The sequence below is a fragment of the Micropterus dolomieu genome, linkage group LG03, assembly GCF_021292245.1.
Source record: "Micropterus dolomieu isolate WLL.071019.BEF.003 ecotype Adirondacks linkage group LG03, ASM2129224v1, whole genome shotgun sequence".
Taxonomy (NCBI): Eukaryota; Metazoa; Chordata; class Actinopteri; order Centrarchiformes; family Centrarchidae; genus Micropterus; species Micropterus dolomieu.
Genome location: NC_060152.1, coordinates 28,458,414 through 28,474,030, shown reverse-complemented (window position 1 = coordinate 28,474,030; position 15,617 = coordinate 28,458,414). Strand labels below are relative to the sequence as shown.

The 15,617-nt window shown below is 39.8% G+C and overlaps 1 protein-coding gene across 4 annotated transcripts in view; it reads left to right on the top strand.

Moving 5' to 3' along the window:
- Window positions 1–15,617, top strand: part of LOC123968423 (furin-like protease kpc-1) — a 194,204-nt gene that overhangs the window by 4,824 nt on the left and 173,763 nt on the right. For all 4 annotated transcript variants that reach the window (XR_006824457.1, XM_046045178.1, XM_046045177.1 and 1 more), the window contains one exon: window positions 463–638. Coding sequence is in view for 3 of the 4 variants with exons in the window: in XM_046045178.1 (XP_045901134.1) it covers window positions 468–638 (171 nt within the window). In the remaining variant the exon portion in view is untranslated. The remainder of the gene's footprint in view (window positions 1–462; window positions 639–15,617) is intronic.

The following is a 15,617-nucleotide window of genomic DNA, read 5'->3' as shown; positions in this document are numbered from 1 at the left end:
TGTTAGACCATCATAAATGACCAATGGAGAGTGAACATATCCAGCGGGATATTAAATCCTGTTACATATCATTTGACAAAAAAATGATGGGCGACTTTTTGGATTATAGTAATAGTCTTTTTTTCAAGCCAAACATTCGCTGGTTCCAGTTTTTTAAATGTGAGAATTTGATGCTTTTCTTTGTCATACAAACATGCTATTTGAATACCTTTCACTCTTTTCTGAATTTTTATAGACAAATTATTTAATCAGGAAAATAACCTGCAGATTAATCGAACATGAAGGCATTCGTTAGGGTGTGACACTTCTTTTGGAAGACAAAACAAAAACAGCATTATGAAGTGTAGCGGTGTGGGCTAAGACTCACACATTGTCCTAAAACATACATAATCGACATAGATTTGTAAAATGTTACAATTTGACCGGCAATCAATCATTTTATCATATATCTTCTTTTTAAAGGCTCCATGTTCAGTGCAGTATTGCTGGTGGTTGGCATCCTGCTGCAGAGGAAACTAGTTACCACAGAGGGGCATAGTGGGACCAACCGCCATGTCTACTATGCCGTTCAGAAGGATGGCGGCATCAGAGCTGCCAGAGCCCTGGCCAAGCAGCACGGACTGGAGTTCATCCAACGGGTCAGTGCACGTTTAAAGCCCCTGTTGTTACCTGCACCTATGGATGCAATTGATGTTTTCTAAATCCGGTTACTGAGGGCCTTTTTTTTTTTAAGAGCTGCCAAAGTGCTGACTTCTGTTTCCTGTTTGAGGGATATCTGACTTTCATCAAATTACAGCAGCCTTTCTGAATATTTCATATCTGATCAAAGACACATAGGGTAGGCTGTACAAATACACACACACACACACACACACATATGAAAAGACAGATATATACAACCAGGAAGGCACACACATACACATATACGCACATTTCTATCTAGCCGACCTTCGTTTATGCCTGTGAGAAACTCTTATATGTGGAAATAGCTCCAGTTGAATGTCTTTGGAGATGATTGGGTCTTTACCTATTTGCCTGGGTTTTAATCTGTCATGCTGAAATCTTTCCATTTGTCAGAAGACTAGATTTGACTTATCCACATCAATACTTTAAAGGTTACTTTGGTTGTTGAGTTTGAAAGTGTGTCAGCTCCCTCAAAAAAAAAAAAAATAGCAATAAGAAATAAGGGCTCGGAGCGGGTCTTGGTTAGGTGGCATGCGGTAGTTCTGCTTTTTTGTAAGGGCGAGTTCAAAGAGGCGGTTCAAGGGCATAAGATATTTTTGAAATGAACTTCTTCTGATTCTCTTTTATGAAAGAGAGTCAGACAGTCAGAAAGATTTGAAAAAAGAGCCCGTATGAATTGACATCCATTTCTGCGTTGCTCTGTTATATTTAGGTTCAGAATTTCAATTCTCATTTTCAATGTAAAGACTGGCTAATAAACACAGATTCTTAGGGTAAAATGTACTATTTGATTGAAAAGATGGTGTGAACAATCCATCATGAACATTTCAGATAGTAAAGCACCCAGATGCCGTGCCTGACCTTAAACACAGTGAGGACGATCCATAATGCTAATGCATTAAATAGCATGTGGACGGTCAGATTTAACAGTTCATGCAAAATAGTGGATATCTTGAATTTTTCAGATATTATGTTTTTCATCTTCATAGTTCTGTTTATAATTGGTTCCAGATACTCCCCTACAGGTGGGAGATCTGAGAAAATATGATTACATCACACCTACAGTCTTGAGACTTCCCAGAAGAGGTTTTTGTTGCACTTCATTCATTTAAAGTGCATTACTTTGTTCTTTAGCAGCAGATGTACATACCTCCATCGATTTTGCTCACGGCAGACAATCAATAAACTTTGATTTGGAGTTATTGATAAGTAATATGGAAGGTGTGTGTTTTGACATTTTTGATAAGAGTTAGGGGGGAGTGTCCGCCGGCCTGGTGAGAGGCTGTGTGCGGCCTTGGCTCCAGGGAACAGGGACCCGAGCTCATTTCAACCTTGGCCCCGCTGCCTCTGCCTCTGCTGCTGTTGCCTGGATCATGAATAAAACATCTCTTTGACCTTTATCAGGAGTGTATTGGACAGTCCACCCCCGTTGCTGTCTTCCTCTCTGCCTGTCTCTCTCTCATTGTCCCTTATGCACGCACACAAACACCCCTGCTCCTCTTCCTGCATTGTTTTCTGCTCTTTTACACACCACTGGTAGCCCCCTTGACCACTTGTAATGACCAAAACAAAAGCAAACACATTTTCCCATTGACTATATTTATGTATATACACGGTGCTATGAAACACATTGTGCAATAACTGGTTTTATGTTTGTAAAACATACAATCTTGGAGCAATGTCGAAATAAGTGATAGGATGATGTGGTGTTATTCTGTAGTAGTCTATTGTTGAGGATAATAAGGCGTCCAACCCAGCACCACCGTATCCTGAGAAGAGCCTCAGACAACCCCCACTTTCACGAACCCCCCTCCCAGGTCCAATCCGCTGACTGGCTTCTCTTACCTGTCTGTCGCCAGAGGCTGACGCTAAATGTCACTGACACAAAATCGCCTTTGTTAAGTCAAACCTATTGTAAATACCGTAATATCAAGAAGAAGCCGGAACTTCACAATTTGCTGTGAGATTTATTTATTTATTTATTTTTTGAAAACACTGAAGTGGAATAAAAAGTCTGACAAGCCCATCGCCAGCTGGGGAGGACTGTGATGTCTGCTGGCATTCCAGCGGTAATGCTGCATGAGTGGAATGGGAATCAAATGTCTCCATGCTGGCACTCAACATACTGTTGGTCTCTTTGATTTAGTGTACAGCATCCAAGGAAATGTCATCGCATCTCTCCATTGTGCAGACTTGACATATCCATTTTGCAACTGTACAATACAAAGAAAAACAAAGCAAAATATCTGAGATGATGTCTTTATGCCACACGGACAGGTTTGCTGTGATGCACTGTACTTGCTTTTTGCAGGTGCCTCTTTGGTAGCAGATGCACTGAAGCCTTCCCTGTCAGTCTTTATGATTTTTAAATGTGTCAAAGAGATCCAGTTTATGTATCCACATTTTATCTTTCACTTCTTTTAGACTTTAGAGATGGCTTATAGATTGCCAACATTCCTTTACATTAGAGGGTAAATCGGCTTATTGCCAATAAGATAAGATGCCGTGAACTGTAGCAAAATTTTAATATAGAACCAAACACAACAAATTCAGTGCACCCAGGAAGCTCTTGCTTGTAATTATTACGGCTGTGTGGCAGTGCTGACGTGGATTCAAAAGATTACTGTCATACAATGGCGAGTCTCATCTCCAACCAAGGCTGTGGCAGTGTAATGCAATCATTACGAGCCAGAGAGAAAGAGATGCTCTGACTAGGCAGGTAATGACAGCCATTACAGGTGCACAGTTTCACACACAATGACAAAGAAAAAAAGAACCTGATCACAATCTGAAATAGATGATTTTCTGTTTCACTTTATGCCGGCACACAACAACAGCACAGCGACTTGATATTACATGCTGATAAAAAAAACAAAAACAAAGTCTCAGCTTGCAGGCTTACTTACAATACAGCCGACCTAGATTTAAGTTACATCACATGATACTAGTTTGTTTACAAGTATTATTTCTTGCTTACTTATGAGTTTGCAAATCCGATTAGAGCCAGATTAAGTCTATGCATTGCATTGTTTTTATTTTAGCTGAGAACACTGCTTCAAGAATTAAGTGCTGTGTGTGTGTGTGTGTGTGTGCAGGGTTTTTGTCTTGAACTCTGACACCAGGAAGTCCCTGGTCTCAAACCAATGGTGAAAGGCCTACCAGATTCTCCTTCTCTCCAGTGAGGTGGAATACTGCTGGCAGATTACCATATCATTTCCATATCATTAGCATAACATTACTGCGGCACAGCTTGGCTTGCTGTCTGCGAATGTGCTATCAGCTCATCGAGAGATTCAATCCCCAGTCCGCTCCATGCTTCCCCCGTCCCACCCCTCTCCTCCCCTCTGTACACGCGAGGTGTGTTTTCCATCCGAGTAAAGCAGATGTAATTGAGGTAGAGCACTGGATTTACTGGCTAAATGAAATCACACAAACGCTTCACGATCAGCCGAGGCCGCTGTCGTACACATTCAGAGAGCTGCTTCTCTGAAACCTCATAGCGCTGCACCCAATTCAGTATTTCTAATATCCTCTCAGAAATGGCCTCAGTCAGATGCTAAGCTATGTCAAGCCTTCCTCTGGCTGGATTACTCCGGGCTGTTATGTTATGGTCAGGTGTGTGTGTGTGCGGCCACACAAAAAAGTCTGATGTGCCACCATCCTCTCCCTCGCCCCTTCCTCTACCTTTTCTGTACCGTAGGGCACCCAGGGGCGCGAAAAGGGACAGCAATCCTCTAATGGTTGGGAGAGAGGGCCCATTCCATTAGTCCGGGGGCCCAGAGTTCACCGCTGCTCCTCAGCGCGAGGAGGGCGGAGGGAGCGAAATGGAGGCAGGTGTTGGCCGGGGGCAACACAGAGGGCAACACTACAGCAGCTGCATGCTGGGAAATGCGGGCTTTTTTTTTCTCTCCCCCATCTTCACTCCTTCTCTGCCTATTTCTATTTCCTCATGCAAGTACAGATGCACACACCTTGTGTGCGCGACTGCGCGTGCATGGCCCCCCCCCCCCCCCCCCACACACACACACACACTCTGACTTCCTCTCCTCCGCTTTTGTCCCCAATTTTAATTCATTCCAGTAAGCTTTTCTCCATTTTCCTTATCTCTTTCTTTCTCACTCTCTCCCTCAAACACTCATTCACTCACGCCTATCTCCATCTCTTTCATTTTCGCTCCCTCTCTTTGCTTAACCCCCCTCCCTCATGCCTCACTCTCATTTGTAAATGGAGAGAGGACTTGACTGAGGAATATGTGCAGAAGATGCGGTTCCTATCCCAGGTGGGAAACTGTGGTGGGAGGTGGAAAGGTAGAGAAGAAGAAGAAGAAGAAGGGCGTGAGGAGGAGGGGGAGGAGGAGAGTAGAAATTATGCTACCATTCTCCTCTCTTTTACTTCTTCTCTCTCTCTGGGCTGAGATGATGTATGGCTGCAAAGGCCACATGTTGGCCGTGTGATGGATTAAAGCACTTTGTAGGAAAATTACTGAGAGCGCCTCAGCACACCCGAGTCTAGCCCTTAATAAAACTCTCTTCAATATTGAAATGGAGAGAGAGTTGGGGGAGAGAGATAAAGAAGATAAAGGAAGATGGTGGACGAAAGCAGGGAGTGGTGGTAGAAGCACACAGACACACTCATACACAATGCTTTTGGTGATATGGAGTATTTGGAAGGTTTTGTTTGGAATGAGTTTAAAAGATCTTAGAGAAAAATTAGTGAAAGTAAACCAGGCTTTATGAAGTGGCTGTTTTTTATAAGCTTTGTGGGTGGACTTTGGTGACGTGTTTGTCAGTTACTGCTGTTCTTGTAAGTATCTTCTGCTTCATTTCTTACCCAAAGTGAGAAGCTGAGAAAGAACGTTTTGAAGAAAACACCGAAACCAGTCCAAACCTGCGTAATGTGGCAGCGGACTTGCGTTTTAACTTTAAAATATTGGATTGTTTTTATGTGAAAGGAGAATCGTTTATCACAGATGGATTTCTGTTGCAGATTGAATTTTATTTTGGTTGCTAGTTTTTAATTGAATTGGACTCATAAATAAGTGTAGCAAGTCTGTAGCAACTTGGACTTGGAATGTAATAACTTTGTACGTGGGTATAATGCAGTAAACCGGTGTATATATAATTCTCAGCTAATTCCCACATAATAACATCACATTGACGCATTTACAGTACAGCACGTTTTAAGTGCCTGAATAGATTTACTTATGATATAGTAACAACATCTACTAAGTTGTTACATTCACATTTCATGACACAATATTATAATTATGTTTCATGAGCTGAAACAATTCACTGATTCGTTGATTGACATAAAATTAATTGTCAATCTTTCAATTATTTCTTAATCATTTAAATCATTTTGATGCTTTTCTTTGTCATATACGATAACACATTGAATATGTTTTGCTTTTTGACTGTCAAGAAAAACAAGCAATTGGCATATAAAAAAACCTTTTTAAACATATAATGACTAAACAATGAATCACTTCATCAACAAAGTTATCAGTACAGTATTCATTATTGAAAATAATGTAGTAATTATAATTAGTAATAATTGCAGTCCTAATTGTATCATCAGTTAAAAATATGTTATACCCTTTAATAATCACCATTTCATGTAATATATGATTCATTTACTGTGAAATTATTAGATAAGCCAATTACACTCAGGTTACCTTAATCCAAAGTTGATTCTAATGTGGTATATTTATTGTCTTATTTTCATAATTTGTTGCCCTGTTTCCTTGTGTGTACAGTTATTTCTTTTCTTTCTTTCTTGGAATTATGTTTCTCCTTTTTGGTATTTTCTTGTATAATTTTTGGTTGTATTCGTATTCTTGTTTAGTATTAGTTTGTGTCCTTGCTTTTTTTTGGTGGTATGAGTGCCTTGGTGTGCTTTGTTTACCTCCTTATGACTGACGACATATCTCTTTTGGCTTTTTTGGAAAATAATCACGTTTCTGTGTACAGCATTGATTTGTTTCTGGCAGAATGTGATATTAACATGGAGGTTTATTTAAAACCTGTATGATCATCTGTCCTGTTTCTTTCCCCACCTGGCTTTAAAGGGATGTTGCCACATTCCAAAATATTAGCAATTAACTTGGTGAATACATTGTTTTTCTTACCTATAGAAATGGTGGCCAAAACTATAAAATGAGGTCCAAGTTATAATAAACTGGAACCCATCAGTCCCTGTATTTGTCATTTTAAGATGGACTGTAGAACTCTTCACTGCCTTTCCCATATCCTGCATTTCCTGCCAATACTGTAACCAACAAGGCTTAACTGCTCACCCCGTTTAGCCCCTAGCATCTCCCTCCATCACCCAGCCCACTAGACTACAGGCCCGGTAGGGCTGTTAGTATACACACCAGCTGCTGTTTTCTCCATAGGGTGGGCTGCCTCACGTGGCTCTAACACACTGCTTCAGTGACTCTTGATGTCTGTTTGTTTTTGTTTATCCTCCATGTTTTTCCCTTCTATCCCTCCCTCCATCTCTGTTTCTCTCTCCTCTTTCTGTTTGTCTGTTGGAGGCCGTCAGCATGTGGGGCATGCATCCTGTGGATGCTTCAGTCCAACTCTGCTTAACTGTCATCAGATGCTGTAGGACAAATCCGCTTTATTACATTATTTGTTTCTGAAGGCTACTGTGGAGGTATAGCTTATACTTTTTTGGACTGAGGTTGGTGATAGCTAATAATTTGTGTTAACGCCAACTTGTAATGTAGCTTATAAATTAATTTGTATTTAAAATATTGGTATAATTTCTGTAATGACTGACTCTGTATCTGCTCACTGGTGTTGTAGTGTTGTCTTGTGTTTCTCAGAGTTTACACATTTCCCATAAACACTGCTTTAACCCTGAAAGATATTTTGCCAACTTAACAAACATAGCCCAAACATGATGATGATTAGGGATGGGCTGATAGACGATGCCATCGTCCATCTGCCAAACATCACGACGTTCAGCCAGCATCGTGATTGTAAAACCCCGCCCCCCCAGCAAAACAAATCTCAAATTTTCACATTATACCACCCTGTGAAGGCAGCTTTTAATGACCACAAACATTCTTATTATTGTTCTTAAGTATGCTTTGCACCTGCCTCGGAGTTCTCATCTCCCCACACTCTGACACACTCACACACACCTACACCTCAGGTAAGCACCCCCCCCCCCGTCTGCTCCATTTCCTCCATCAGCAGTAGGTTTTATAAAGTCTCCAAAAAGCCTGAGAACTCGTCTTTTTTCCGTATATTTCCACCAGCGATCCGTTATCACAGCAGCAGGTGAGCCGTACGTTGGCTTATTAATGACGTAGCCTATCAAACAACTGAAACCACCATCTGCATTGTGTGTTCAATGCTGCTTTACCTGCTCCTTGCATAAAATATCCACCACGACCGCGACTTGTAACGTAAGTTAATAGTCTAACATTTATTTTTCCGAGTGAGGTTTGTGCGAGAACATATGTATGCACATAAGACGACTGCTGCCCCCGCGATGACATCGTCCATCCCAATGTCTCATTGCAGACATCGTCTGATGGACATTTTGTAGACATCGCCCAACCCTAATGATGATAAACTCCATTAATAATTGTGTTTATTTATTTATTTATTTGACCACTTGGGGGCAGCAAAACAGCAATTACCGTAAAAATTCAATTAATAGCCGAATCCCAAATAGCCGCCTACCTCCTTTACTGGCGTGGTGTGGGAACACATTTTGACAAATAAAGGCCTGCCTCAATTAAATGCCTAGTCTGGTTTTTATAGAAGTTCTTTGGATGTATAAACCCCCGGGTCGCCCTCTTTAGCTGCTTCTAAGATGCTTCTAAGCTGCTTAGATCATTAATACAAAAAATAATGTTTAAACGTATGATCTATTTGTCAATATGGACAAGCTGAACATCGTTTGATTGTCCACAATACCACTGTTAAGTTTATTTAACGGAAACAACAAGACCCAAAGTCTAATTCTTCTAGATTTACCAGTGTAACTTGCTGACTCACGTTAACTTCGTTATGTCTGAATATGTCCGTTCCTTGATTATTTATATTCCTTTAGTCTGTAAGGGTCCACCAATCAAAAGAATCAAAACAGCTTTTCAGAAAAATTTATCCAAGTTGTGAGTCATGTGAAGTCCATTGCTCTGCTTCGTCTGCTTTTTCTTCTCTCATCCTGCACCATGTTGTTGTTTTCGTTAGGTTGCTTCCTTCAAAATAAAAGCGCATAAGGTGTCTGTCAGAGCTGGATCAAATAAGGTGTATTTGATATTATTTGATAATTCTTTAAGTATTATTCTGTTTGAAATAAATAAACAGTTTATTTGTAGTTTCAGTTTTGTGCAAAAAGAATTAAAGGCCTGTCCCATATGGACACCTGTCCTGAATAAAGGCAGGGTCAATTCAGTGATTTTAGCAAATAAAAGCCCGGGCTAGTTTTACGGTAAACACAATTCTGACAACCTATCACCAGCTAAAATTCTTATAGTGAACATGCTAGCAAGTATTTAGCAGAAAGTAAACAGCATTAACATTTAGTGTTTTTGGCCATGAGACGAAGGCAAGTCCAATATTCACCCTCCTTTTAGCTCTAAATTTGGTCTCCACCAGCTCTAGAAGGAAATAGATGGTCTCTATAACTGCTAAATGCTCCATCATGTTCACCAGCTAACTTGATCTGTCAGGCGTGTGGTGCTGGACAGTGAGTTTATCTGAGCTTTTTTGCTGGTGGAGACAGTGTTAATGTGAATAATATGACTGAACTAAAGCAGTGAAGTAGTGGACAGTAAAACCAAAACTAGGCCTATGCGCTGAAGGATGCTAATACTCTACTTTGAGCTGAGCGGACTGCATAGTTGTGTGATAATTCAGCTTGAGCTCGTCGACCCTGAGCAAGTCCTTTTATATTTTGCATAGTCAAATAGACTGTGTTGGCCTCAAACTTCTCTTCAGAAAAATTACAGATTACACTCTAAGTAGCAGATTGCACTCGGACGTGCTTAGCTGTACTGCTAACAGTGACAATTCTTTCTTTCTTTATACAGATAAGATAGCACAACTAGGTATGTTAATTGTTGTGCTGTAACTGTTTGTTCCCCTCTGGTTCTAAACAAAAAAAAACCACATCTGTTTTTAAATATAGTATAGTCTCAGCTCATTTAAATAGTTTTTATAAGAAATTGTTAGCTTTTAGCTTGTGTCAACTAGCCATCAGGCTGATTCAGCAACACAACGGACATTAATCTATTCATCTTCTGCCAAAACTAGTTATAGCTTTTCAAATGTGCGGCCTACTTTATTTTCTCTTTGACGTCTTAAATTGAAGTTGAGTAAGATGTTCAGAAAAAAAAGCAACTAATCAGTTTTGGCTCTTCTAACTTGTGATGGCAGTTTGTCATTAATATATATATATTTTTTAAAGACATCAGCTGTAGACACACAGGCAACTTTTAAGACAGAGGTAGGCAGTTGAATGAAAGATGATTTTAAAAGGTAAAAGGCGTTACCAACAGATCTCTTGGATCTTCACATCAAGTTTTTAAGCTCTTTTAGCAAATAAAAGGACACAAACACATAGAAACAGTGAACAAAATATATTTTTAAAAAAGACATTAAGGAACAAAAGAGAATAAATCACAATACCTGCGGCTCTTTTTGAGCTTGTGCGTTTCACAGTGCCTTAAATCTGCTTTTTCTTTCAAGTGAGTTGTTTTGAATTGTGATACTTGGGTTTTGCAATCATATGTTGGGCAGCATGATAATCTGATACAGCACTGGGCAAGGGAGCTCAGGCATTCCTCATCCATAGGAATCAATAAGAAACGACTGAAGGATATAACCAAAACACATGACATGAACAAAAATGTGGAATAACGGACTAAATCTAGAGAAATTGTGGATGCATTGACTGAATATAGAAATACTACCTGCTGTAACACAATAGGGAAATCATAGTACAATAGGCTCGTGTAATGAGATTTTACAGTTATTCAAATACTTGGGTCCAATAACGATTATATCCAGTTTCATGCCATAATTGTTTCCCTCCAAATCAAGATTTATGAAATCTTTTCATTCTTTCAATTGGAAAACAATGGGAGTAATTCTCAAAAAGTAGTAGTAGAGAGCAGTTCAAGGTTCACTGTTTTATGGGGATATTAACAGAGGTAAAAACAACAACGTTTTTCTGTATTTCATGTCTTGATTTATAATACCGTATTTCTGGGATCACCATTTGAGTGTATTTGATGAACTTGTTGTCAAACTTGAGACATACAATGTATCATAATGAATTTTATACTGTAGCTGTACTTGTTCCTGAGGCTGATGCTAGGTAGATGCTAACTAACGAAATAAAAAGCCACCATGGGATTCAGTTGTTTAATTTATTAATCTATTTCGTTTGTGTAATCGCTCTGGCTTCCAGCTCGTATAATTGCAAGTGATTTTTGGTTTGACTCCAATATTTACTACATATGGGAGCTTCTTATCAGCAGCAGTAGCCAGGTCTGCAGCTGATCCAAGTCGTAGTTGCAGGGTTCTCTTTTTTTGTTTCCTTATCATAATATACTGTGTACAGCATATTGAATGAGGCTACCCTTTTTTGCTTATTTTAATTAATACACAGGGAGTTCTGGCGTATAAAGTATCCTTACCTCTAAAGTTGGAGGATCATGTCATGGTTGTCATTCTGTGATTACAGTGAATAGTTTAATTAGCGGTTAGAAGTGTTGCTGTTCATCAAGAAAGTCCTGTGTATAGATCCAGTGGCGGCTGGCGTTTTTACGTGTGTATAGGTTTCCACCTTCAGTCCTAAGATGTTCAGGTGAGGTTATTTGGACACTCTAATTGTATATAGGTGTGGCTACATTATGTTAATGCTAGTAGTACATTGTTTGTCTGGAATGTATTTTTTGGTTGTTTTTTTTTGGATTACAAATACACAAATACAGAAGAGTGACAGGGTTACTTCCTCTCACAAGGGCAGTGGAAAGGCTGGTGGACTTTGCAGTGTGGTGAAGTGCTGAACTTTCAACAGAAGACAGTAGGTGAGGTGAGAATTCCTTTTTTAATGCAGCTACTTTTACAGTCCATCTTGCACATGAACATGAATAAACTTCTACAAACATGCTTGATGTGAATATATTAAAAACCATGTTAACCTTAGTCCTCTTCCCATTCAGTTACATAGAATAGCCATAATCAAACACTTAAACCTTCAGTAAAGCACTGCAGAGTTTTAAATCTTGTCTTGTGGTAACAAAGGTGCATTCTGGGAGGTTTCACCCTTTTAATTGTTTTGATTCAATCCCCAAAGATTTTACAAGCCTTAATATTCAAGTGAGACAGAATTTGGTAATGATGGTATATGAATACCTTTGAAATGACACTTAAACATGACAATCTTAGATTGAATTCACATTTCATATGACAATAAATTGATATCCATGTATCATTAACGTCCATCAGTACCCAGGATTTCAGATTTCCTGTTGCAACATAGTCAGTCTAGATATTATGCTTTGAAGGCTTTGCGGCACTTCTGTTATACAGCAGCACTACTGTCATGCTAAGGGACTCTTCATCACTGCTTTGAACTAAGGTCAATCATTGAAGAGATTCAGTTAAGCAATTGAGACAGAGCCTTTTTAGTAGTCATGTCTGTCAGTGTATACCTCGGTCTGGAGTCTCAAGGTCTAGTTGAATTGTGGAGTTGTCCTCCGCTCGAGAAGAGGGCATTAAGTCAGGAAGAGTATACTGTATCAGTGTCAGGGATTCAATCTCCACATCATGCTTTAGAATAACCTCAGAAAGACTTTTGAGTAGTTGATTTTTCTCTGAACTTGGATGATTGCAGTTTTAACCAACAAAAAGGATGAGGATGTTTAGTCTGAAATGCTATTTAACCAATTTTATTGAATTTTATTACACAATTCCAGACAAACGGACTAGCCTTCGCCGTGGAAAGAACCAGGTGGCACTTTTCATTTTTGCTCGTAACTCCATAATTCATTACATATATATGCAGATTTTTTGGTGTGTTGAATTTACAGTACTTCCCATTTAACCTTCAGCATATGTTTTACACAAGATGTTGTTTATTGTTTGATTTTTTTAATGTTAGACATTATGTCCTGTAACTGTTGCAAAATTCTTAAAGGCATGACTTATTTGACGTAATCTGTCATTATTTGGAAACGCATTGTGCATTTCTGTAACCAAATCTAGATGACACATGAACACATCAGCTCCATCCTACAAACTGTGATTGCCCTTACAGTTGGTGCTACAGCAGCATGCTAAATTTAATGTCCAGAACTCAGAGGCCATGAGTCTGACTGACATGAAACTTTGCATTATTCATCCTTGTACAGAGCCCTTACAGGAGTAGGTGTTCTAAAAACAAAAGCATTATTGTCTATTACAATGAGTATTTTATAGAAAAATAATGTTGGACCAATAGTCCAAAAAAGACTTAAGAAAGGGCACATTCAAGGTTCAAGGTTATATATCAATCATTCTTAATTATATATAGTATATGTCGATGTGTATATACACTGAACAAAATTATAAACGCAACACTTTTGTTTTTGCCCCATAATTCTCAAAGAACTCAAAGATCTAAGACTTTTTCTATGTGCACAAAAGGCCTCTTTCTCCTTTGGCGAGATAATCGATCCACCTCACAGGTGTAGCATGTCAAGATGCTGGTCAGACAGCATGGGTATTGCACACGTGTGCCACAAGGCTGCCTCACGCAGTGCAACATATCTCCTTTGCATAGAGTTGATCAGGTTGTTGATTGTGGCCTGTGGAATGTTGGTCCACTCCTCTTCAATGGCTGTGCGAAGTTGCAGTCAGGTTGAGACCCCGATGAGGACGACGAGCAAACAGATGAGCTTCCCTGAGACGGTTCCTGACAGTTTGTGCAGAAATTCTTTGGTTATGCAAACTGATGTTTGCAGCAGCTGTCCAGGTGGCTGGTCTCAGACGATCTTGGAGGTGAAGATGCTGGATGTGGAGGTCCTGGGCTGGTGTGGTTGCACATGGTCTGCGGTTGTGAGGCTAGTTGGATGTACTGACAAATTCCGTGGACCGCCTTTGGAGGCGGCTTATGGTAGAGAAATGAACATTCAATTCACGGGCAACAGCTCTGGTGGACATTCCTGCAGCCAATTGCACGCTCCCTCAAAACTTGCGACATCTGTGGCATTGTGCTATGGGATGGAACTGCACATTTTCGAGTGGCCTTTTATTGTGGCCAGCCTATGGCACACATGTGCAAATACCCATGATGTCTGATCAGCATCTTGATATGACGCACCTGTGAGGTGGATGGATTAGAGCTAACAATGATTTTAGTACTCAAAGCTTCTTTAGATTATTTCAATGATTCATCAATATTTATTCGTCTGAAATTTATAGTGTCATACCGTAAACATCAGACCAACAACATCAACAGACCAACAACCAGACAACTGCTTTACCAACAAAAACATCTCCTGAGTGCTATACAAGTTATACTAAGGTGCAGCTCCCCAACACCTAGTTAACTCATGACTGTGATGTTACAACCCAAACTCACAGCCCAACCAGGTGAACAACAAACACACACGTCTATACATTTTCAGCTGAGGACTGCGGCTTACTTTGGCTAGCCTTCAACTCAACAATGAGTCATAATTTCAGTTAACTGCTAAAGTTGCTGTTACTGTTACCTTGTTTGTGGTCCGCTGGCATAACACCGGGTGCTTTCTGACCAGGTGCCATCATGCTGTTGGTAGGCGACGTAAATTGTGTTTTACAGTATACAGACTGTGACATTACAGAGTTATTGCTTTCTTTTATCTTGAAATAATCCCATATGTGGACATTTTCTTCTTTGTCCCTCGCTATTTTCTGTCCCTTCACTTTGCAAACGGCTCCATCATAATCACGTCGTGTTCACACAGCGTAAGCGCGATGTGCAACAGTAATAAATGTCCATGCGTAACAGTGTGTTATATAGTTTGCGTTGATGCATTTTAGTAATCGATTTAATTGATGAATTGTTTCAGTCCTAGGATGGATTATCTCGGCAAAGGAGAAGTGCTCACTAACACAGATTTTGACAGATTTGTGAACAATATTTCAGAGAAATATGCCCTTTGTGTACATAGAGAACGTCTTAGATCTATGAGTTCAGCTCATGTTGAATGGGGGCAAAAACAAAAGTGTTGAGTTTATAATTTTGTTCATTGTAACTATTGATATTAGAATTAAGAATTGTGTTGATCATAAATGAAACAATCAATTGTTTCAGCATATGTATTTGTACTGTTGAGAAAAAAATGTGTATGCATGCATGTCCCAGTATTGTATAAGGGACAAACAAGAAGACATGAAGGTTCTAAATATTTGGGATTTATATTTCTGGACTTTTTTGGTTATACCCGATAAAGACAAATCACACACACACACACACACACACACACACACACATGCACACACATGCACACACATGCACACACACGCTCAGAACAAACAACAAAACACCTCACAGTAGCGTGGGTTTTCAATCCATGACCAATATTTGATGGATGTTAACATCAGCCATGCCACCCACTGTAGTAGCCTGTAGGATCCAGTATCTATTATTGATTCTGTTTATGGATCCACTAAGTAAAGATCTACCTCTGACTGCAGCCGGCTAGGACGTCCCAATCCGTGTCAAGCTTACTTAGTTCATTGTGCAATGATTCAAGCATACAGTATCTATCTGTGGGTCTGAATGTGTGTGTGTGTGTGTGTGTGTGTGTGTGTGTGTTTGAACGCGCTCATGATTAGTGTTCTCAGTGACTGGCTGGCTGATGGGGTTGATTTGTCCAACAGTGCTGTGTGTCAGGCAGGCTCAGCGTCCGCACTGGAGAACATGAGTGAAGGAGC